The sequence below is a fragment of the Diprion similis genome, chromosome 8, assembly GCF_021155765.1.
Source record: "Diprion similis isolate iyDipSimi1 chromosome 8, iyDipSimi1.1, whole genome shotgun sequence".
NCBI lineage: Eukaryota > Metazoa > Arthropoda > Insecta > Hymenoptera > Diprionidae > Diprion > Diprion similis.
This window is the reverse complement of record NC_060112.1, coordinates 10,464,663-10,487,565: the sequence shown is the minus strand read 5'-3', so window position 1 is coordinate 10,487,565 and position 22,903 is coordinate 10,464,663. Positions and strand designations below refer to the sequence as shown.

At 40.1% G+C, this 22,903-nt stretch overlaps 1 protein-coding gene across 2 annotated transcripts in view; it reads left to right on the top strand.

Annotated features, from left to right (window-relative positions):
* Positions 1-22,701, top strand: part of LOC124409396 (tyrosine-protein kinase Drl-like) — a 79,321-nt gene extending 56,620 nt beyond the window's left edge. For both annotated transcript variants that reach the window (XM_046886982.1, XM_046886983.1), the window contains 6 exons: positions 6,692-6,866; positions 11,026-11,230; positions 19,528-19,684; positions 21,218-21,485; positions 21,787-21,973; positions 22,453-22,701. In XM_046886982.1, coding sequence (XP_046742938.1) covers positions 6,692-6,866; positions 11,026-11,230; positions 19,528-19,684; positions 21,218-21,485; positions 21,787-21,973; positions 22,453-22,701 — 1,241 coding nt within the window. The remainder of the gene's footprint in view (positions 1-6,691; positions 6,867-11,025; positions 11,231-19,527; positions 19,685-21,217; positions 21,486-21,786; positions 21,974-22,452) is intronic.
* The last annotated feature ends 202 nt before the right edge of the window (positions 22,702-22,903 follow it).

The following is a 22,903-nucleotide window of genomic DNA, read 5'->3' as shown; positions in this document are numbered from 1 at the left end:
CCTCGAAGTTATGTAATTTCTGAAACATCCAGCGTGCCACTCATTTATTAATGATATATAACAGACTTCTTGTTAGTGTCTTTTAGTTTTGTCTATCCTGATAGTCTGAACGTTGAAATTACTACGATTCATTATTTATTAGCAATGCTTATGCAATGCCCAACGAACTGTGATGACTTAAGTTAGTAGTAGTTATCTTCCAAGCGCACCAAAAAACAGTTGACGCAGCAGAATAAAGCAGAAACTATAAAAACTGACGTATATTTTCCTTCTCCTCCTGAGCAACTCGGGTGAGAAAACTCTCGATGAAAATTTGTTGTGAACAATTGATTGACGGAATTCCCAAGTGGAGGGGAATAACGGAAAATTTCCAAATCGAGATTTGAAGTATAAAGAAAAAACGAAAAGCTGCGACAAAGCTCAAGTATGGTATTTAACCGAGTCCGATTCTCACAGCGACTCATTCAGCTACATTTTCACCGTATTATTCGTATCTTGTGCTCTGGTTCTCTTTGGTCCTCTTCTCTGTTTGTCGGTATTTTCATTTTCTTATTTCGTTTTATTTTCACCCGTCTCATCGCACCCGAGCGATTCTCTTGATGTTTTCCCTCACTCGATCTTCCCCTTGGTTATCTTGCGCTTTTGCCTCGCCGCCTCTTACCGTCCCGATCCACAACCTCGGCTGCCCTTATCGCCAAACGGACAGACAACGAGTTGCATTTCCTCGGAACCCTGGATATACACGTCCGACTACATCTCTCCCTCTAAGGCAGTATTCTGCACTTTTCTCCCCCTGACATTCTCACTTTTTGCCACTTTCTACGCCATCTGAGTAAAGACTTTGACAAAGAAGCGTGGACACTTGACGGGGGTTGTGAGACAGGAAGATGCTAGATTCTCTGAGAGTTTTTATTTTTAAAGTTGTCGTTTAGGAATCACGCAAGTTTACAAAGTGGTCAGATTCTCTTTAATTCCAGCCTTCTCTAACAGTCAGATCCTTGACTGAGATCTTTCTCAAAGACGTTTCACTTTTCGCCACTGCTGCAGCAATGCATTTTAAATTTGCATTAGGCTCCATCTGGTCATCTGCGACTGAAATTCCTACGGGAGTGGCCAGTATCAAAGGTACCGCAACACGTCACTTTGTCTTACTTCGTTTCGCTGCGAGATGATTGTACCAAATTGAGAAACACGAAAGTATATAACGGGGAAAACAAAAAAGCTTTTTATCTTTGTGGGAGGCAGGATTGCATCGAGATTTATGGAAGTTGTTAATTATTCCAAAGCTGATGATGGCTGATGCGATTTTCGAAATTTTTTATTTACGTCTGATTTATTCAACACCTTGACAAACTCTATGGGGATGTAGATGAATGGCAAAAAATTACACCTGAATTTGTATTAAAATTCATGGATAATCCTAAAAGTTTTCAATTCTTGTAATATTGATACGGCTGCCATTTTATAACTGAAATTTGTAAACAATTAATCAATGCTGGAAGTTGAATGGGCAAAACGATGTGTGCCCTAGTTGGAAACGATTTTGTCCGAGAACACCGTTTTTCGCTCTAATAAAATCTAAGGAGCACTCCATTTTGTAATCGTGTAGGAAATAGCTGCAGGATTTTCTATTCTTTGGTTTGAACAATCGCTTTTCATCCCTGTTCCAATAACGCAAATCGATCAAGACACTCGAACGAAAATCCGATGTGCGAGTACTCAGACTTTCGAAACTAACGTATGGTTTTGCATCCCGATATAAAGATGCGCATTTTTCTTCAGTAGAAAATAAAAAACCTGGCCAACTATCCGACTTCATTTGATTATCTCCGTTCTCTCGGGAGTAAAAGTTTCTTTGTCGAGTATTAGCGTGGCTTCGGATCGGTTTCGGTGAACCCAATGCAATTTCGCCTCCGTCAGTTTAATGAAATCTGAAATAAACGTCGTGCTGTTCACGTCTGAAACAAAATTTTTCCAATTCTATTTTGCGGAGTAAAACCGCGGCTGGACGTCGACTCTATTTCAGTCAATCATTTTTATTTGCAGTCTTCTATATTTCAACCTAATACGTTCATATCTGATTCAAGATTCTGAAGTGAAATGTCTATGCGCAGTTTTTCTTTTCCACTGACGTCTATATAAACATGAATATTTAAATCGCAATTGCACGTTTCCTAATTTGCAATAGACCAGTCAACTGTTGCTTATATTTGCGACTGATCGCCATGTTCTGACTATCACGGTGAAAAATGTTCACTAACTGAAATTGATATATCAGACAAATCGCAAGTTCTTACAGAAAAACGTAGGTAATGTAATAAATCTGGTTCACTATCAGATGAATTTGATGAATAAAGAGGAATGATCACGTCATCTTTAACATATGGACATCGAACAAAAATTAGTCAGATTGGTAAGGTGAAAATTTGATTTATTGTTAGATGCGAGTCGTAGAGCGTTCATTATCCGATGAAGAATTTGCCTGTTATACAAGTTGTAACGAAAAACGTTTAAATGTCAGCGTGGTTCCAGTCCGCGTGCTTTTCGGATGAGGGGCCCAGAGGAGGGTCGGCTCACAAGCCAACTCTGACCGGGAAGTTATTCAGTTGGCGAATTACAAAGTGAGACCCTCGTGCGGAGTCAAGAAACAATCGGTATCGGGAGTGCGATCGTGTTGAGTGTGTCATCTGCAGGGAATTATTCGTTCAGGGTTTTACTTGAAGATCAAGGTAACAACGAATCAATTTAATTCGCGCTATATCCTGTGTCAAGGTTTTTTGGATTCCCAACTACTCCTCCTTACTCCTTCCTGGGATTGTCACCAATACCTCGCTCGGTTGCCGTGCTCTGGTCACGAATACACGATTCTCAGGTCACCAACTGCAGTTATTTGGAGGTAACTATCCTCCAAAATATAACTAACGTAGTTTATTGACAATCAGGTGAATTCAAGTTGGCACTTGCTAAATCTTTTAGTATTCGGCGTTGGATCTTTCCGGACGAGGTTTTGGGAATCTGTTCGACAAACGTAACGCCACCACGAAGTTGATTTTTGTCTGGCATTCTTGCAGCTACGAAGTCAACTATTTCTGTTTCAGTAACCTGAAAGGTTTTAAGTGATTTGTGAAGGTAAAACCTGCAGTGTAAGGTCTTGGACTCATGGCTAGACATGAGAATGATCGATGAAAAGTTACCTTCTTCCGTACGTCAGAATCAGTTGCCCTGACCACAAACGCCATCGGATGTTCCATGTCAAGAGGGTGAGGTTGTCCCACAACAGCCACTTCCATGACTCCAGGATGAGTCAGTATCACACTCTCGATGTTGGATGGATATACATCGAGATCACGATATCTTATCAACTCCTTAATTTTGCCAACCACGAAAACGTTCCCATCCTCGTCATAGTAACCAAGATCTCCAGAGTGGAACTATCCTTGGATGGATAAGCGGACATCATTTCAAGAATCACAAATATCATCTGAAATTTGCACTGAAAGGTCTGTAAATTCAGCTAACCTTCCTCGTCGACGGCCTCGGCTGTGGCTTCAAGATTCTTGCAGTAACAGTTCATCATGAAGCTGCTCTTCAGCAGTAGTTCACCCTCTTCTCTGGAACCCAACACGCGTTTGGTATCCAGGTCGATTACCTTCAACTGAGCATTTTCCACAATTTTACCGCAGAAGGTGGTTGACCTTGTGTCCATCGACTGGAGTGAAATACAACCAACTTCCGTCACGCCGTAGCTTCCGACGATCTGGACCTTCGGCAAGCACTTGGCCAAAGATTCGTAAGACGTTGCGGTTAATGATGCTCCGCCAAACATCACTCGAGTTAAAGAAGAAAGATCGTAGTGGCCCAATGCATCAGATTTAGACAATCTGTTGATTTGGCTGGGACTCAAATAAATCCAATTTACCTGAAATATAATATACCTGAAGTTCCGAGTGTTTGTTTGAATGGAAATTCGAGTGACCCATGCCAGGCAAGTTTTCCAATACATTTTTTCACAAACTAAATTACAACTTTGGAAATCTCGACCGGTTTTTTATGAATCTTTTGTACACAGTAGAAGTATTTGCAAATTTTTACAGAAGTTGTTACATCGCAGATTACGCCACTTGATACTCGAAGAATAATTCAAACACATCTGAACTTACTTTGTATTTTTCTATCAGGGCACAAACTGAGCGCTCGTCTAGGGCTTTTGTTATCAATCTGGGTATGCCCCAAGCTAGACTCATAAAAGAGCACAATAGTCCGGTAACCCAACTGAAGTGTAGAAGGTGCAAGCAAATATTTCCACCCATGCCAAAATTTTCGCATTTTTTGCAAAACTGCATCAGGACAGCGGCGTGGCTCAGTGCACCGCCCTTTGACAAACTCGTCGTTCCAGAAGAAAGTACAATTGATGCAATCTCCTTGGAAGATTCGATCGGGGTACACTTGAATTGTCGTCGCTAGAAGAATAATCAGTCGTGGTAATACTCATAATTTCACATAAATTAAAGATTTTTATTTCATAAAAGACAATTATATAAATAGTTTTGATTTATAAGCTTCAAAGTGTGTACATATGAACACGTTTACGATTTTGAAAACTAATTATGACATGAAAAATTTTACAATAACAATATATAAATGAAGTTGTATATTAAAAATGAAAAAATAGACCTCGCAGTTGGTGCATAGAATTTTTTGTAGTGTTTGAAACTGCCCTTCAATTTTTTGTGCTATGTTTGGTTCCTGAGATATTGCCCTACGGACATTTTGTCTCAATGAAAAATATCTATTATGTACATTCCGACTTGTAAAATATTACGTGAGAATGATTTTTACCCCCCCCCCCCCCCCCCCGCCCTCTGCTCCACTCACCCGAAATAACGTCATGTGTGGATTTTTGAAAGCCCCCCCGCCGCCTTAGACCCTTACGTGATTAATGAATGGCCTCTTATCACACAGACAACGAGCTATGGCACACTCAAGTGTCGATAACATTAATTAACCACTGGTCCACTCGAACTTGTTTCACAAAATGTGTCCTCGGTTTCATTTTTCTATCAAAATCACGCGCATCCATCGTCATATGTGAATTATGTGCTCACATGTATCCAATGCTGTATCAGAAGCACTGAATATAGCTCCGAGATACAACGCTGCGTAGCAAGGAATCATTGCGTCGAGTTGATTATCAGAATAGACTGCAACGACGTCTCGTGGCATCAAACCCTGGGACTTCATCCATAGGGCGCATCTAACGCTTCGGTCTCTCATCCGTCCGAAAGTGTATACTTCGCCAGTCTCGGTGTCAACCTAATACGGGAAATCGGAAAGGAGTCTTTTTACTCAGTTTTGCCAAATTTAATGATAAAGATTGCTTCACTATCCTCTAATTTTGACAGGGGACTCTGAATGGAAAATAAAAAATGTTGTTTCTCGCAGAAGGACCTTTTTTTTAGTTGTAATGCTCAAAAACTGACATTCAGTACATTAAAAAAATTTTCAGTTTTTTTTCACAAAGTACGTTCCAACCTGGATAAGGTTTCGCTGCGACTATTCTGTTTTGTGATATATTCGGTTGAAAAAATGATGATTTTAACATGTGAATTTCAATAAAAAAATCCCATATATGTGGAAATCCGGTTTGCATATCGAGCTTCATATTGCTAATATTACCTGACCCGTCAAGTCTAGATTGCTTTCCAGTCTATCCAGTACAAATTTCCCAACACTGTTGTAATCGGTGTTGTAAGAGACTTCTTCGCTCTCCAATACGTGGTTTCGTATTTTGAATCCTGGATTATTCTGAAAAAAGACTTGAATTGATTCAGTGTTTCACACTCTAGTAATCAGTGTGTAAATATCAAAGTGTGAATATATTTCACCCACCGCTTTTATATTTTTCAGAAAGGCTTTTTCTGTCTATTTCTTTTTTTGCTTTGGAAGTTCGAACGAATGTCACGCCGTGTGTTCAGGGTATTCGCTGACACCTCTTGGGTCTTACTAAAGACGGATTACACAGCTACTTTGAATACTATTAATCGTAATGCACGTACGTTTTAATTAGTGACAGGTTTCAACTTTTGAAAAGTAAGAAAGACTTACTACGAGACTTTTCGAAATTCCACCACAAGATCTTTGTATTAAGTTAATAGAGAGTCCCGCGGGAATGTGGGACGAAGGTTCGCGAAAAGAAAAACACATAAGAAAATTAGTAGAAATATTGATGCTAGGTACGTTTATTTTGATTTGTACTGCTCGAGACGAGAACTCCAAACGGACTGGCTCTCGTCTCTTCAGCACCGAGAGTGTAAGGTGAGTGAGACTGTGTGAGACTGTGTGTGTGTGTTGTCTCGCGATATAAACAGTTCTCCCAGTATCGGAAGTGTCGGTTAACGCGGTATTGACGATTGCTCAAACAATCTTCGAGTACTGATATAAACAACCCAGAAATTGTACCCAGAATTGCGCTGAGATCGTGAAACCCAGGATAATGGAATATTTGAAATTTTAAAACCTCGAATGTTCGAAAGTTCAGTTCATGGCCAGATTCTGAAACGTGCAATTTATTTTCTTTGAAAGCACAATGTGGTGAACTATGACATTTCATTCCGTTTCAAACTTTTCTTCGTCAAGATCAAAGAAAATTCTACTTCATCGAATGAAAATTTTTGGTCTATTTTGTTTTTAGGTGTGGAAGCTCCACTGAAGAACAATTCAGTAAAGCTGGAAGCTGGTTCCTTGGTAACTGGCAGTGGAACACTCTACGTGGCAGCGGCTTGTGCTTGCGCCCTGGTCCTCGTCGTTGCAAGCGTGGTCAGCGCCCTGTACATCAGAAATAGCAAGGCCAGGGTTCAAGAATCACAGTAAGTACCTACGGCGATAAAGCTTTCCCAGGATACCAATCCTTATCTAATTACCACGAGCGTTTTCCTTATTTACACCGCGGAAACACCGGAAAGGTGGTTCATCTTCGAGCACTGCAGAACATCAATTAATGAATGAGTATTTTATTGCATTTGCAGATATTTTTACTCCATCTCGACTAGCGGGGCAGGCAGAGACGAAAAAAACGTCATGATACTTGAAGAATCCTTGGTGAATCCTCGAATATAAAAAGTGCAAAAGAGGCACGAAATTATTTAATATCCTCGTTACGGAGAACCGTTTGAAAACGGCAATGAATGTCCTTCTACAAAGTTAGAACCTTTTGCTTTAATTATAAAGATATAAAGTCAATACGTCAATGCCCGAGTCAAAGACTCTGCGAGTGTTATGACCTGTTATATATATATATATATATATATATATATATATATATATATATATACTATACGATACTTGAAGCGAAGTCAGAAATAATCAGGTATAGCGAAATAATGTAAAACAGGTATGATAGAAATTACAAGAGAAATTAGAGAAATACGTAGGTTCTAGCTTGCGATATATGCGATACGACGAAATATTATAATCACGATAAACAAGAAATAGATATCTTGACGTGTCAAGAACAGGTATTATAGAGAGAAAAATATTATAATGCGATATATTACAAACTAGAGATCTACGGACAAACTACGTAACAGCGGTATTAGCAAAGAAAGCGGTGAAAAAGGTGTTATTCGGTACGGCACAATACTCCAATGTCAAAAGAGAACAACGGCTATACCGCGCAGCGATATAAGATCGCGCACGCGGTACGCTTACGATATAATTCCTCCAAGATATTCGATAATAATTAAATCAGAAAGATATTCGATAATATTCAAATCAGCAAAATATTAAGAAATCAAAGAAACGATATTTGAGAAATTATAAAAGAGATACAGAGAGAAAATAGATATTAGATAGCGAGAAACGAAATGAGAGACAAAATTAGAGACTTTATAAGCTAACTGATTTAACAATCACTACTGAGAACAATAAATCAGAGATTCAAATAAGATACGGTATTCAGAGATATTCTATGAAAGCATAAGTAAGGCGCTGCTATTCAGCGATATCATGAAAATCATTCGAACAAGATAAATCAAGGAAATAGATAATAGTCACTACAAATAATAGTAAACTAACCAGTCGCGAAATTACTTGCAATATTCGATAATAAGGGAGAGAATAAGATAAGAGATAAGAAGAGAATACGATACGAGCCCACGTGGCTCACGCAGAGCAAACTGCGAGATAAAAGAGAGAAAATCGATAATAGGTAAGAAAAGAGAGAAAAAGATATAAAGCAAGTAAATTCGTGGCTTCACAAAATAGATAGAAAAACCTCACTTACGAAGATAGAAGATAGAAGAAAGCGTAGAGACAGGTAGTAGCGAAAAGGTAGAAGCACTGAAGTTAGAGTATAAAAGTGATATAGAGAGAGCGATAATACAAGGTACGAAAACACGTCTGGCGAGATTAATAGCTGGACGTAGAGTGTGAAGAGACGAGCGGCGATCCTGACGATCCCGGTCGATTTTCGGCCAGATTTCGTCACGTGATCCTTTACCGGTGTTCGGTGATCGATAATTGGGCCAGAGGGTCACGTGGTACGGGTCAATAGGTGTAGATGGGCGATAGTCCTGGGTGTCTTCTCCTCCCACGATGACATATACGGAAATATCGATCCGTCGAGCGATATGTGGGAAGGCTATGGTCAGCTGCTTGCGATACTCGTGAGAGGGGAGGGTCTACCCCTCACGGTATTGCGGTATCGATGTGTGCGAGAAGATCTAGGAACGACGACGAGAAGAATGATCCTAATCACACTGTTGCGATATCGATACTTTGTAGAATTCGTGATTGATCCGTCGTCAACTTATGCAGTGTTAGTACTCCCCGCGCTGACTATCTCTCCGGTACTGCAACTCGGTGCGGGCCCTACGGCACTGTTGCACCGAGCCTTCCTGATGGTGATGATTTACACGCAGGGTTCCCATCCTTAAGACCATCAGTCCGGCGTGGTCCACCACTGTTTCTCGGACTTGTCCTCACGATGCAGTCCTTCGATAATCGTAGGTTTGTAGACAGCTACGATTCTGCGGTATAGTAGGCGAGACAGTAGGTATTATGCTGGTTCAGCTCCAGGCTGATAAGTACCGCGACGGGAGGCTTGATTGTGTTTTTGACGCACAGCCCTGTACGCCGTCTACGATGCATCCATGCGGCAGTGGCGTTGTAGCGATGGTTCGGCTCCTGGCCGATAAGTCTAAATGATCGGAGGTCTTCGTTGTGCTTCACGCACGACCCTGTACGCAACCTAGGTAGGCATCCATCTGAAGTTGACTTGGCGGTATCCGATCTGTTGCAGTTGACGATAGTTGGCTGTTGACCCGGTACGTGCCCTCTGCTTCGCGATATTTAGTTCCCTCGAAGCGGTGTCGTTGAAGATAGTTCTCGTAGTGCGATACAAAGATACAAAAAAAAAAAGAAGACAGGAATTAGCTTAATAATTAAGTCTCACTTGGAAATTAATTAGTTGTTCTTTTTGGAGTATTGGCCCCAGACGTGTTTTCGTTACTTTTTACGACATTCTGAAAATAAGGAAAGCGATATTCAAACCATGTGACGGGGTATAAAATACCACGTCACAATATACATATATACCCAATTACCCACTCATTGTCTAAATTTCGAAAATCTCTTTCTCGTATTAATCGTTTGGAATTAGATTAATTCTGCCGATATTTTTTTTCGACAAACGTGAGCGGCCTGAACCCAACGCCAGATGTTTATCATTCCACAGTTGACAGTCAACTATAAAATCTCTCTCGCGCCAATCAGAAACAGTAAATTAATTCGTCATCATAAGAGCCAATCTAATGACCTCACTTATCGAGCAGACAACAAAACCCTGTCGCAGGGATTATTACAGACTCAGTTAACCATTTTTCGGAGAGCGAGTCAATTGATTGGATATTTTTCGGAAGAATAAGCACCAGCTTGGCCGTTTCTAAACGCGCCTGAAGTTCCCTCGTGTGGGCAAGTAACTCTTGGTTGGCCACAGTTTACGGTCAGACAGACACGTGTGGACAAAGTCAGTGTGTAGAGGTGTACAGGCGTAATGAAGGTTAGGTTTCCTCACCGTCGCGCCGAGTCCCATAACCCTAAGTTAACCCCAGCGTCCAACGCGACCGCAGCGCCACCGCAGGACGCCATCCGCCCGCCATTAATAATTACTTTTCTCGATGCGTCCGGTGAATTGCCTTTGAAATCGATTGACTTTGACGCGAGCTTCCGTCCCAGAGACGCGGAGGATGAACTTTGACAAACTTCACGCGCACTGAGACTGCATTGGGGAATAAACGACCTCACCAAGGCGATATCGAATCCATAAAAATGAGCGTGAATCTCGGAAATGGGGGTAGAAAACTACGCCCATCCTCTTGGGAATTCATAGGACCTCATCTGAATGAAATATCCTTTCAATAAGCCGGGTGATCTGTCGGTTGCTTGGCACGATTCCCCGACATTTTATTACCCGCTTCTCCTTCGGTTCAAGGATTTCCTTGAAGAGCATATAGAAGTCGACATCCCCACTGCGCTGCAGCAGCTCGATGTAAGGATGAGGATAAGAGGAGACCCTTCGCTGCGAATCCGCTGCTCTGGGGTCGGGCAATTGTCTCTCTCAGGATATATTAGCTCTTTGAGGCTCTGCACCCTAATAACCAGGCGCGGATCCGGTCTGCCTGAAAATCCCCAACCCTCCGAATAGTGTAACGGAAATCTTACATCTTTCGTCTGTTTCTCGAGATATTGGCGGGATTTTCGCCCCCGATCCACGCGCCGCGTTTCTTATAGATCTTTCCATACGTGGTTGAGAGGGGAGGTTCTGATCGACTGGAGACACACGATGTATGTACACGAGATGTATTAACTTCGCCGAGCGACCCTCCTTCGGCGGAACACACACGTGCTTATATTTGAACTGTGACTACCCCGCGGACTGACTCAGTGAGGAAAAAAGATCCGGAGGGGTGAATTCATGGAAATGAAAAAAAGGGAGGAACTGGATTGACAATAGCTATAATGTTTCAGAAAAACGCTACCCTGCTGTAGCTACACAGCAGCTACTACCGGAGGTCTGACCGGGAGCTCGGTCCTCGTAAGGGTGGACACTCGCCCCGGAAGTGCAAACTCTGGAAGCTACGCGACCATCGCTGACTTGGAGCCACTTTACGCTAGACCTTGCGGGTCAAGGGCGAGCTACTACGCTGCCAGTCATGTGACGCATCTCAGTCAGGTGAGCTCTCAGGTGGAAATGATCGTTTCGACTGATTTTCTTGATTTCTATTATTTGTTCGTAACTTTATTCATGATTAAAGACGAAAAATTCTCTGTTTGTGAAATTGATCGTAAAGAATAATGATGAAACTTAGAAGTCTATCACTGATCTAGCGTTATCGCAGTACTTTAAAAAAAAATCGGTCTTATTGTTTGAACATAATTTTTCAATTACCAAAAATTGTTTTAATAGTTCTCTAAGAACTTGCGAAAGCGCAATGCCATAATTGGCATAAATTTCAAACTGAAATTTCCTTAACAACTGGCAAACACGTAAACTTGTAGAGAAAAACTTTACGAGGACTTCCTGATTTGATAACTTTGAATCTTTCTTAACCGCTTGATTTTAGTTGCAAAAAGAACGAAACTGAAAGATAGAGATTACTGATAATTTGTAAATGTCATTTTATAAATGGTGATAAACTATTTGTCTCCTTCCGAAAACAACAAACTTGAAACCCTGGCAAACGGTTAGGTAAGCCATTCACTAACCATTAGAAGCTTTCATAGCCTTTCATCGATTGCTGAGGGGTTGTAGGTCGTTGCTGAAAAATTCAGTGATGTCTGAAACGATATCCATTATTTTTTGAGTAGCGAATGCACAAAGGAATGTCAGAAAGATGAAAGATTGCATATATCGGAAAAGTACTCCAGCATGATTGACTGTAATGAGCTGATATATGTGCGTGATACGGTAACAATCAGCCCTTGCATATTTACTTGGACTGCACCCTATTAGAGATCCAAGAAATCGAGATCTTGAGGTTGGAAAGCAAGCAAAGGTCTAATATTTGTGGAAATTTACTGCAATAAACGTGACGTTATCGAACTAAACCAGGGAAATATCAAGGAATTAAATTAAATCACTTCTAATGGCAAATTTTTTATGTGGTCTGAAGGAAAGGACTTCGAGAAAAAAACTTTGGAATTGTTCCAAACAGAAAAATGCTAGCCATGAAAATAAGATCAACGACTCATGATTGTAGTTTTTGTCGCAAAATCTCAGGTCATGGTTTTCAATGTCTAATCGTAGCCTGGAAAATTCAGCTTCTTCAATCACGAGAAGAGCAAGAGTTTACCGAACGAACCGGCGGAACAAGTTCACCTGTGACCCAGGCGTCGACCAAGTGAGAGGTTAATGATGAAAAAACCATATTTCAAATATGCTGCATCAGCTGTTTGAACCGCCCTTTTAATTGAACGTTTATTCGGGGCAAATAAAACTTTTTCTGCTTTTTCATTCCAATGAGGAGAAAAAATCTGGCCGTATGAAACTTTTTCTCGCATTATTTGCATAGTACATATTCAGAGAATACCGAGAAAGAATAATGTTCGACGGCGAATATTCCCAGCAATATAAGCGAGTTTAGTTATAGGATATTCAGTAGACGAACACCGTTCGTTTCAATTCTTCTATGCATTAAAATTCGAGTGGTATAACTTCCCAACTTAAGTTCAATTTGTTCCATTTCAAATATCAAGAAACTTCGTCCACGTTAGCTCGATTTGAAAAAATGCATGCGCAAATATGACGAAAAAGGAATTGCTCAGAATTTCTAGTCTTCGAGTTTCTGATTTTCAACGTAGGTACAAATTTATGAACAGCTCGGTCCACTCCCGACATTCACAAAGGGGTTCAACGATCTGGGAGTGTAAAATATGTATGCGCATCGACAATTCATCGCCACGTGTACCGATGGAAACGAAGTGAAGCAAATAGGATATGATGCGTCAACATTTGTGCGGATACACGCACGGAGTAGAGACGAGTGCATGGCTGTACTTATGATATTGATTGAGGGTAAAATTATTATTGGTACCGCATTTTCAAAGGCGTGCATAACTGCGTTGTGAATTGTCAGCTTGTACACGTATGTCATTAAACCTATACACACCACGTGTACACGTGGCTACTGATCCTGTGTATGTATAACGCGTATGCAGATAAGGAATTCCATGGAAACGTCACCAATGACCCTCACCATTTCTGATTTTGCTTAATTTTTTTCGGCAACTGTCCCAACTCTGTAACCCTGAACTTTATCAGAAGTCCTTTTAAACTGCACAATACTTAAAGTGATTTTGAAATTCAAGGACCTTTTTTAAAAGTCTCAAAAAATTCTCGGAAACCATACTTTCTATTCCAAACATTCCAAGACCAGGCCCATGATCGGACGATTTTTTATCCATTCTTTTTTCAGCACTTTTAATTTTTACGATTAACTAATACATTGTTAGAAGTTTTACTTATTGTTAGAAGATTTTTAGACCGGTTTCATTGTGGAGAAATTATTGTGTATTTTTTGGCACAATCAACTATTTTTATCAACTTCATTATGATACTGATCTAGAAATATTCGAAGTGCAGAATAGAAGTTTTAGGAATTTTCGGACCGTTTTAACAACATTTTAGTTGATCGCGAAAATTAAAAGTCCTAGAAGAAAGCCCATCATGGGCCTGGTCTTACAATGTTTGGAAAAGAAAATGCAGTTTTTGAGGATTTTAACAAAGATCCTTTTCAAAATCAGTCTCTATATTTATAAATGATTATCCAGTTAAATAAAAAATTTGAAAAAAATCAGGATACAGTTTCAGAGTGAGGAACATTGTAGAAAATTTTTTCAACAAAATAAAAAATGGCGAGGGACAGTCGTTGGTTAAGTTCGCATGGAATTTCAACTTTCTAAAATCAAATTAAGTGGTTTTCAAGAGATGTTTAAAAAATCATAGACTCAAAACGGGTAATTAAAGAAAATGAAAAATTGTTTCGGCGGTTTCTCAAGAATTATACTATCGCTGGGGTGATCCTAGGTAATAATAGAAAATGTCATGTCCAATCCTTTACCGAGTTGGCACATGAAATACCTCATATTAAGGTGTACGCATGCCTACGCAAACACGATGAAAGGTTATCGAATTCGCTTGGCCACGACCCCTCGACTCATCCATTTCGAGGGAAAACTCGAGCACGAACACAGCCCTGAAAATCCACGTGTGTGAACCACACGCGGTACGCGGAAACCAACACGTGTAGAAAAACATACTGACCACGAGCACGAGCCGCGTTCGCTTTGCAGTCTTTTCGAGAGGGAATTGGCTAGATTTTCAGTTCCCTATCCACCCTGTCTGTGAAACTAAACCTCTCTGTGTCCGAGCAGAGAGAGCTTGCGAGAAAACGGACGATTAAAATCAAACTCCCCGTTGCGTGGGGCTTGCGGAATCTTTTGAAGCCCAACGGGAATTGCTTCGCGTGCCATTTCAAGCTGGTATGTTGTTACCCACAAAGGATAGGACATTTCATTTATTTAAACCCGTCCGAGGACTCACGTGGCGCTTTTGGACTGAGAAATTTCATCAGCATCCTCAAATTATCGAGGTCTGCACTTTGGGGAGGAACTTTGGGGTAAAACGAACTTACAGTGAAACTAGACACGGAAAAGTAATACTGTCAATACATACGAATCTTATACGTCGAAAGCTTTCTTCTCATATGATTAAATTTTTATATATCCATCGCTCGAACACATTTCACCCTACAAGCACTAACATGATATATAAATTGAATTATGCGAACTTCTATCTTCTATCATTCCAAAATGGTATTGTTTATTAAAGGCCATTAAAAAATTTTCTGTTTTCTCTAAATAAATTTTTTTTAAAGAAAAGTACAACTCACGAACGAATTCTATCGATCCTGAATTCGTCTAATTGCTTAGTAAAGGAATTGAAATAACTAAGAGACGATGGACCGTAGTAACGATTCCTTTATCCGCGTTATGCCTAAAGGAATTCAGTGGAATTCCATCAAAGTTACTGCGACCGAGAATTTTATCAGAAAAAGGTAAATGGGTTATCAGATGATGTGATTATTTAATTGAGTTTCAAGTTATAAGCCAGTATTTTCGCACTAATTTTTTGCGTGCCATTGACGATCAAATATTATATCAGAAACGATCGATCAACTATACTGACAATGAGAGAAATTTTCAGTTCTGGTAGTATCATTGATTGCGAATAGATTTGTCATTTATCCAAAGTAAATATTTGTATAAATTTTCATTTATTGATCTGTATTGTTTAATTACGATTTAAAAAAGCCTTCAATCCTACAGTGAACAATGAACCCAGAAAAAAGACTGACTCACACTTCAAAAATATGTAAAAAACAGCGATTTTTTAAATCTTTCTATTACTCGTACTGTCCCACTTTTGCTTTCATACATTTGGAATTTCGATGTCAAGGACAAAGGACGAGGGCTCATTTCCAATACCTGTCTCAAACACACACACACACACGAACACACACCTAATTCACATGCGGGGCGTATCGTTGAAATACCTACCCACTTCCCTGCTGCTGCGCCCCTCGAGGCCTCGCATAATACTACACGCTGGCAAGTGTGCAGGGCTAAACCGAAGGGTGCCTGGGATGTTACACACGCGGTTACCTCTCTCATGGAGCAGCGACCTCCTCGGCGACCCTTCGGGATCCAGACGCACTGCGGGATGAGAAGAGGTGGAAGTCCCTGTGATTGTTTCGGCTTTGATCTTGGATCAATTTACCGGGATATAGGCGCTGCGACACGCCGAGTCTGCCCTTCTTCCTCCTCCTTCAGGACTTGCCTCGCGTCTTACACAACCCTGTAAGACGATACGCTTGAGAATCCAGTTTCCGGTATCTTCGCCTACTTCAATCTACTCCGTACAATTGGCTGTATTATTACGTCGCGCCGCAGGGGCGGGGAAATTAATTGCGAAACGTATTTATATATCGCTTTGATATTAACTTCACGGGAAGTTATACGTATAGTCGGAGGTATAAAGTACTCTTGGCCTTTCCGAATGTCGAAAAATTTCATTTAGCGGGTTGCAACGAGGCAATTTTCATCTTATTTAATGAGAAAAATTTCTCTTCTTATAGTTACGAGGGAATTATAGCCAAATGGGTATTGTCACAACGACAGTTTGAATAATGCTCGTGTTACAAGGAAATTCCGAGCTTTTTTCAACTGCAATATTAAATCTGTTTGTTCAGTTGCCACATTCGACAGATTACTGTTGCGCCAGTATCAAGTCAAGTTAAGATAAAAAAATGAAGTGACTTTTTCAAGAAACTGACAAAAGAAGAGTAAATTACCATAGCACTGTAAAATCTGTTCAAATATTTGACGTTGTCTTTATTAAGATCTGCCAAGATTTGTTCCTCTTGACAATTTTTATCCTATTTCAATATCAATAGTTGACCGTGCGCTAAAGGTACTTAAAAAATTGTTACAATTTTTCACGAAACAATCAAAGGGATAAAATGGATTTGAAGATTTTTTTGCATTTCACTACAGTTGTATTAAAAAATTTTGAAATACTTATTTCACGTCGTATTTTTCTGTACAGAGTTAACTTTTTGTGTCACTAGTGATATTTTCTCTTGAAGAGAAGAAAAATTTTAAAGGAAGGATCAACATCTACGCTTCTCTTCATAGTTCCAATATTTTGTAATTTTGTATTTTCCGAGATCTTCGCAGCTTACGAATCGACAATTTGACAAATACTCACAATCAGCCTACCACAATCTCGTGATAAAATAAATAAGCAATATTGAATTCTCGGCCAACAAATCTCCTTAAATTTTAAATTTCAAGACGAATTGGTTCAGACACTCGACACTGTTTACACTGTTCTTCAAGAGTCGACGCGTTCAATACAGCTGGTGTAAGGTTTACACGTTTACTGCTTTAGCAAAAGACGGAAACCTCATCTCCAAGTTTTGGTTAGCCGAGATCATTTCGCAAGTATATTAATGTCTCCGAGAACAGCCTCGCTCGTTTTCCAACGTCGGGAGTCTCCCTTCTAACCATAATTAACGAGTCTCAGTCGTACCGCACGTGCGGTAATGACATGGAAAATCTGACCAACCCGTATCAAAATGTCTCAGGAGGATAATTATCGGGATAAAAGGCTTTGGCTTTGGTACGCAATGTTTGGAACGCAGAACCGTACATAAACCCGGTCTCAGACCCAGCGGATATTGAGAGTTAAGGGCTTAGGTAAAATCCCGGTGGGTGTTTTTATTTAAAAAAATAAACTGATGAAAACTTGTCGCCTAATTATTCGCTGCGGATGATTCCATCTTTTTGAAGTCATTGGTGATGCAGAGGGTATATATACAAGTATAAGTATAATGTATATATATAGATGACTGAAAAAGTAGGTGAATTTAAGAAATTTATACCTTAACCAGCAAATATTCAATTCGATTTGGGTTTAATTTATCCAAAAGTATGTGGATCGAACTTGATTTATGTATTATTTTCACTAGAATCAATGAATAGGAAATATTATTTTTGACGGTATTGTCAGCCATTTCACTCGGTGACATGTTTCACGATTCCCACGATATATTAAAAACGGCTGAATCGATTTACTTCGAATATAGTGACAGTGTTCTTGAATGGTTTATCCGTGTTGCTACGGTTCGCAATTTTTCACCCCTTCAACATGATTCGAACATCCATTTGAAGTTGATTAACGATTTTTCATCCAAAATTGACGACGTTTTTATTTACTTAACACAAGCATATGATGACTAAAAAAAAACTAAAAAAAATTGAAAAAGTGGAAAAACTGTCTGAAAATACTGTTTCCAAATTTGGAATAATTCGATGCACCGTTTTTGAGATATCACGGGAAACGCAAAACATCTTACTTCCGGTTTATTCGGTATTTCATCACCTCGCCAATTTGTTCGATTTTTCGTTATTTAACAGCTAAACGTCTGACGTACAGCTTCAAACACTTTGCGATTCAAGCACCAGTAGAATAACATCTACCCGTGCATAGGTATGATTATAATGCTTCAGGCAATTCATTCTCATCTCGACGCATCACGATATCGTTGCCGTGGAACCTTCTCCATCACTCCATGCAACGTATCAACACCTACCGTAGATTAATTATAGAATACACCTAGACGCGTATCCTGGTCCAGACGTATGTGCACATCCCTCGGGAGCGTGTTGGATTCTGACTGATTCAGGAGCACGCGTACTTTGTTCAAACACGAAATGTAATGAGAACCATTTACTAGGTCGGTAACGCGTGTATTGACACTGTGTAATATTTAATCCCCTCGTGATATTCGTGCACGATTTTACCGACCGGATTACCGACATATCAGACGGTTCTCATCGGCTTTCGTGTTTGAGCCAAATACGCGTGCCCTTGAACGGATCAAAACTCAACACGTTGAGTGTACATGTAAAGGAGAATACGAATACGCCGCTGTCGAAGCAAGGGTGGAGGGCGAATGGATGGAAGGGACGGGCTGGATCGCGCTTGGAGGCAAAACTCCGGAAAATTGAAATTAATGAATAGTCGAGCCCCACCGGCCCTTTCTCTCTTTATCTCGTCAGGCGATGGCGCCGCCGGCCGAGTTTCGCTCTCTCGACAAAGGGAAATTTGCTTCATTCTCGTTGTACGTATCGGTCGGAGGGCAGCGCTGGAGTTCCAGAATTGTTACACCCGTTTGTATCGCGGAAAACCACACCTGGAACGGAAATTGCGATCCGCAAAATTTTCGACAAACCATTTGAATCCCATCGTTCCTGATAAGGAAGTGATGCATTCGGAAGTCGATACTAATTTTATATTACGAGATGAAAGTATACGTTGAATGCAGTTTATGAAATTATTAGTTTCTTAAACTACGGCGTTTCTTCGAGAAATTCAAAAACAGAAATTCGAATTATGAATAAGATTTTTGGTATTGATTTTTCATTTTAAACCGCTTTGAAATCGCGGAAAGTGCAATAGACTTGTTCGATTACACTTCATTATGGCTTATATTTTTTTCATAACTTCATCCCATAAATCATTTATATTTGATTCAATGTTGTTGTTTATGGGTGGAAGTAAGCATGAGTGCAATCTTACTTAATTGAATTTTTAACGACTGTGCATCATTGAAATCTTCTGAAGTCTACAATCATCTTCAGAGATGATGTGAATTCAAAATGAAAATTTTCTGAATCTCATGCATCACTTAAAACTTGTAAAAACATTCTAAATATTTATTCTTTGAACAATATTTTGTGTATCGTGCAAATTCTGTTGAAAACTTCGCGAATTTTTTAACTCTCTTAAAAAATCAAATATCGATTTGAAACCCTCACACCTGTTGAAGCAATTTTGTTTTCCCTCGTAAGATGGAGTTCATAACAACTGGTTATAATGTATGAAACTTATCTATCCTTTTCTAGGCGACGGATCCGTGTGACAAAGCGAAAGCTCTCGCCGTTCCCAGGTCAGCTCTGCACTGTCGAAACCTCGCACAGGTAGGAACCTTCGGCCAGGTTTTCAAGGGAACATTGGAATTGGCTGGACGAGATCAGGAAGTGATTATTAAGACTGTCACAGGTAGGAATCAATTTTGCAAAACAATGTGTATTCAGTCAACAATGCGCAGAGACACGATTTGCCAACTGATCTTGAAATAATTTAAAAAAAAATTCAAAATCTAGTTGAAATGACAGAGAATAATTGATTGTTATGGGACTCATAACAAATTGGAAGTTTCAAAGGGTCACATTTTTCTGGTGCAATCTTTCTTCTGAAACACCAAAAACAACGGTCCCACGAAGTGTTGGCCATCTGGAATGATTGTCATTCCGAATTTTAAACCCCACCCGCTATATTCGTATCAGACTGACTTGTTTAATCTTCCCTTCAATAATGGTTTTGTTTCTTTTTCCCAGAGATCTGTTCAAAGTACAAAATAACTCGTATTTTTCAGGAAGCAAGACCTTGAGTATACCAAAAGTTTTTAATTACGATTCTTCAACTAAAATGAATTCGAAATAAGTTCTAGATACAAACGATCATGAATTATTAATGCAGTAATAAATTTTATCACCATGTCAGATTTTTTCGCTGGAGTTTCAAAAGTCTAAAATCAACTCACTTGAACCGAAGATCGATGGAATATTAGACCGAAAATTTCGTTTCAAGAATAAAGACACTGGCAATATTTCGCGCATAATTGCAATTCAAACCGTTTCTGACGCAGTAGTCGCCAGTCGATATTCGCGCACATGATCTTCGAACGGTAAGAGCTGATGCTTCGGTGAAGCAAGTTGCCTTAAGGAACTTGACTTTGAAGTGGAGCCCGCTATCACCGACCCCCCAGCGTTATCGACTGGGAAAAAATTCGAATCTGTCGAAATACAGACTGAAATCCAGTTGCGGCCACTAAATTCATTGACTGAAGACTAAACTCAATACTTTGAAGGCTAAATTGTTCACTATTTTTCTCATTAAACAAAAAAAAAAAGATACAATTTCAAAGATATATAGCGCGTTCTCCATACGTTTCGCGAAATACACTGTCTTTCTTGTATTTTCTGAAATAACTTCTTCATCTGGCCAGTAGTCGATATATTGGTCGAAACGATGGGCTAGAGAAATAACGTGAATAAATAAATTTTGAACCGATTACACACGCGAATATAATGTAGTACATGTAAATATATATACATATATGAATAGACTGAACAGCTGTTGTTTCCTTTTTAAGTACAACATGGTGCCTAATAAATTAGTTTGAACTTTCAACCCTAAAATCGATACTTCCGCCACCTTGTACGGAGTGAAAGCATGATCGATGTTCGTAAAAATTTCATTTTTAAATGAAAGAATATTTGCTCAAGCTACGCTGACTACACTGGAAAACCATTTTCCAGAAGATCCATCCAGGTGTTATCCATGTTCGTGTAACACCCCCACGAGATTTTGAACGTATAGAGAATTAGATTTATCGGTTTTGTATGAACTATGACGTGCCCACCGTGTTGTTTTGTGAATATTCAAATGGTTCATCCCCCAAAAAATAAATCTTAAACTTGTACCAATGTTTAACAGAATGATTTTGAACTCTGTTTTTCACAATTACAGAAGTGGCTTCCGCCTATCAAGCTTCCCTCCTCGTCGTCGAAGGATCACAGCTCGCCGGGCTCGTTCACGCTAACATTGCTTCGTTGGCTGCGGCCTGCCTCGACAGTCCATGTCCACTTCTGGCCTATAACTCGACGATAAACGAGCTAAACCTGAAGCTCTACTTGACTGATGGCCGATATCACCCCGTCGCTAGGGACCTCGTCCACGTCGGTGCCCAAGTCGCAAGGGCGGGAGCTTTCTTGCATGGACGAGGACTCTTGCATAGGTGAGTTTCCGCTTTCAGAATTTGAAGTTCAATTGTGGCTCAACGATTTTTTTATTTAAAACTTGCGCGTGACTATTTTTCAGTTACTTTTGATACAAGTATAAAATATTATAAATCACAAATTTGCCGATTAACTTTTCAGTCATTTCTTACGCAGATGTGATATTTTGAAATTCAGTTCGTACAGTCACGGTTTGATTAACGAACGAGATACCTTCTTTTTTATCATATAAAGTTTGGATATTTCTTCACTTTTCATAAATAATGGCCGTGATTGATGTCTATCATTTAAAAATTTCAGGGATATCGCAGCGAGAAACTGCCTCATAGAACCGGCCAGCCTTCGCGTCAGGCTTGCCGACGCTGCTTTGGCGCGGGATCTTTTCCCTCAGGACTACCACTGTTTGGGTGACAATGAAAATCGACCTATTCGGTGGATGGCTCTCGAAACTCTCATCCATAATCAGTTTAGCACTGCCACCGATGTGGTGAGATAGCGTAATACTACTCGGATACATAAATTTCATTTGTTAAAGTTATTAGAAAATGATAGCAGAACGGGTATCGTTATAATAACGACTTGAATACTATTAGAATCTGTTACTATTTTTTTTTAGAACTATTAAGTGTGATTATAGTTGTCAATTCTTCATTTTCTGGACATTGTAATATTGAATTTGCGTGTTCAGTTTTACAATTTTTTTCAATTAAATAAAACGTCATCAAATTACTGTCAACTCAAATAGATTTTCGCCAATCTGATTGATGAGAGTCATTTGGCATCTTTATATAGGATACAAGACATTCCATACTAACTCGACATGCGATTAACCTTGCAGATGGCCATGGTATTTTTGGGTAATAGCGCAGGCCTCGAAATTCTTGAAAATAAAAACAGAATACCGAATTTTTCCAGCAATTTGTTTGTGTTGCGAAAACTTTGATTAAAAAAAATAAATATTTTCAGTGGGCTTTCGGCGTTCTCCTGTGGGAACTGGCGACGATGGGGCAGCAGCCGTACCTGGAGGTGGATCCCTTCGAGATGATGGCGTGTCTGAGGGACGGCTACAGGCTGGCCCAGCCGAGACCTTGCGCCGATGAGCTTTTCGCGGTGATGACGGTCTGCTGGCTCGGACTTCCGCGGGACAGGCCGACGATGCCGCAGCTCCTCGCCTACCTCCAGGAGTTCCACGACGCGCTCGGTGGTTTCATTTAGGATTTACGAGATCGCGGGGAATATTCACGGACTTGGGATGCAAACGGCGAGAGTGTAACTCCGCTTCCGTCGATCGATATTCAAGGAATCCGTTTTCTCGACGAGCGAATAGCCCAGCGGATTTCGGCCTTGCCCTGCTTGAGGACGCGGTGTGTCAACGCCTTACGAAATCTTATCGTCGAGATTACGGAAAAGGTCAAGA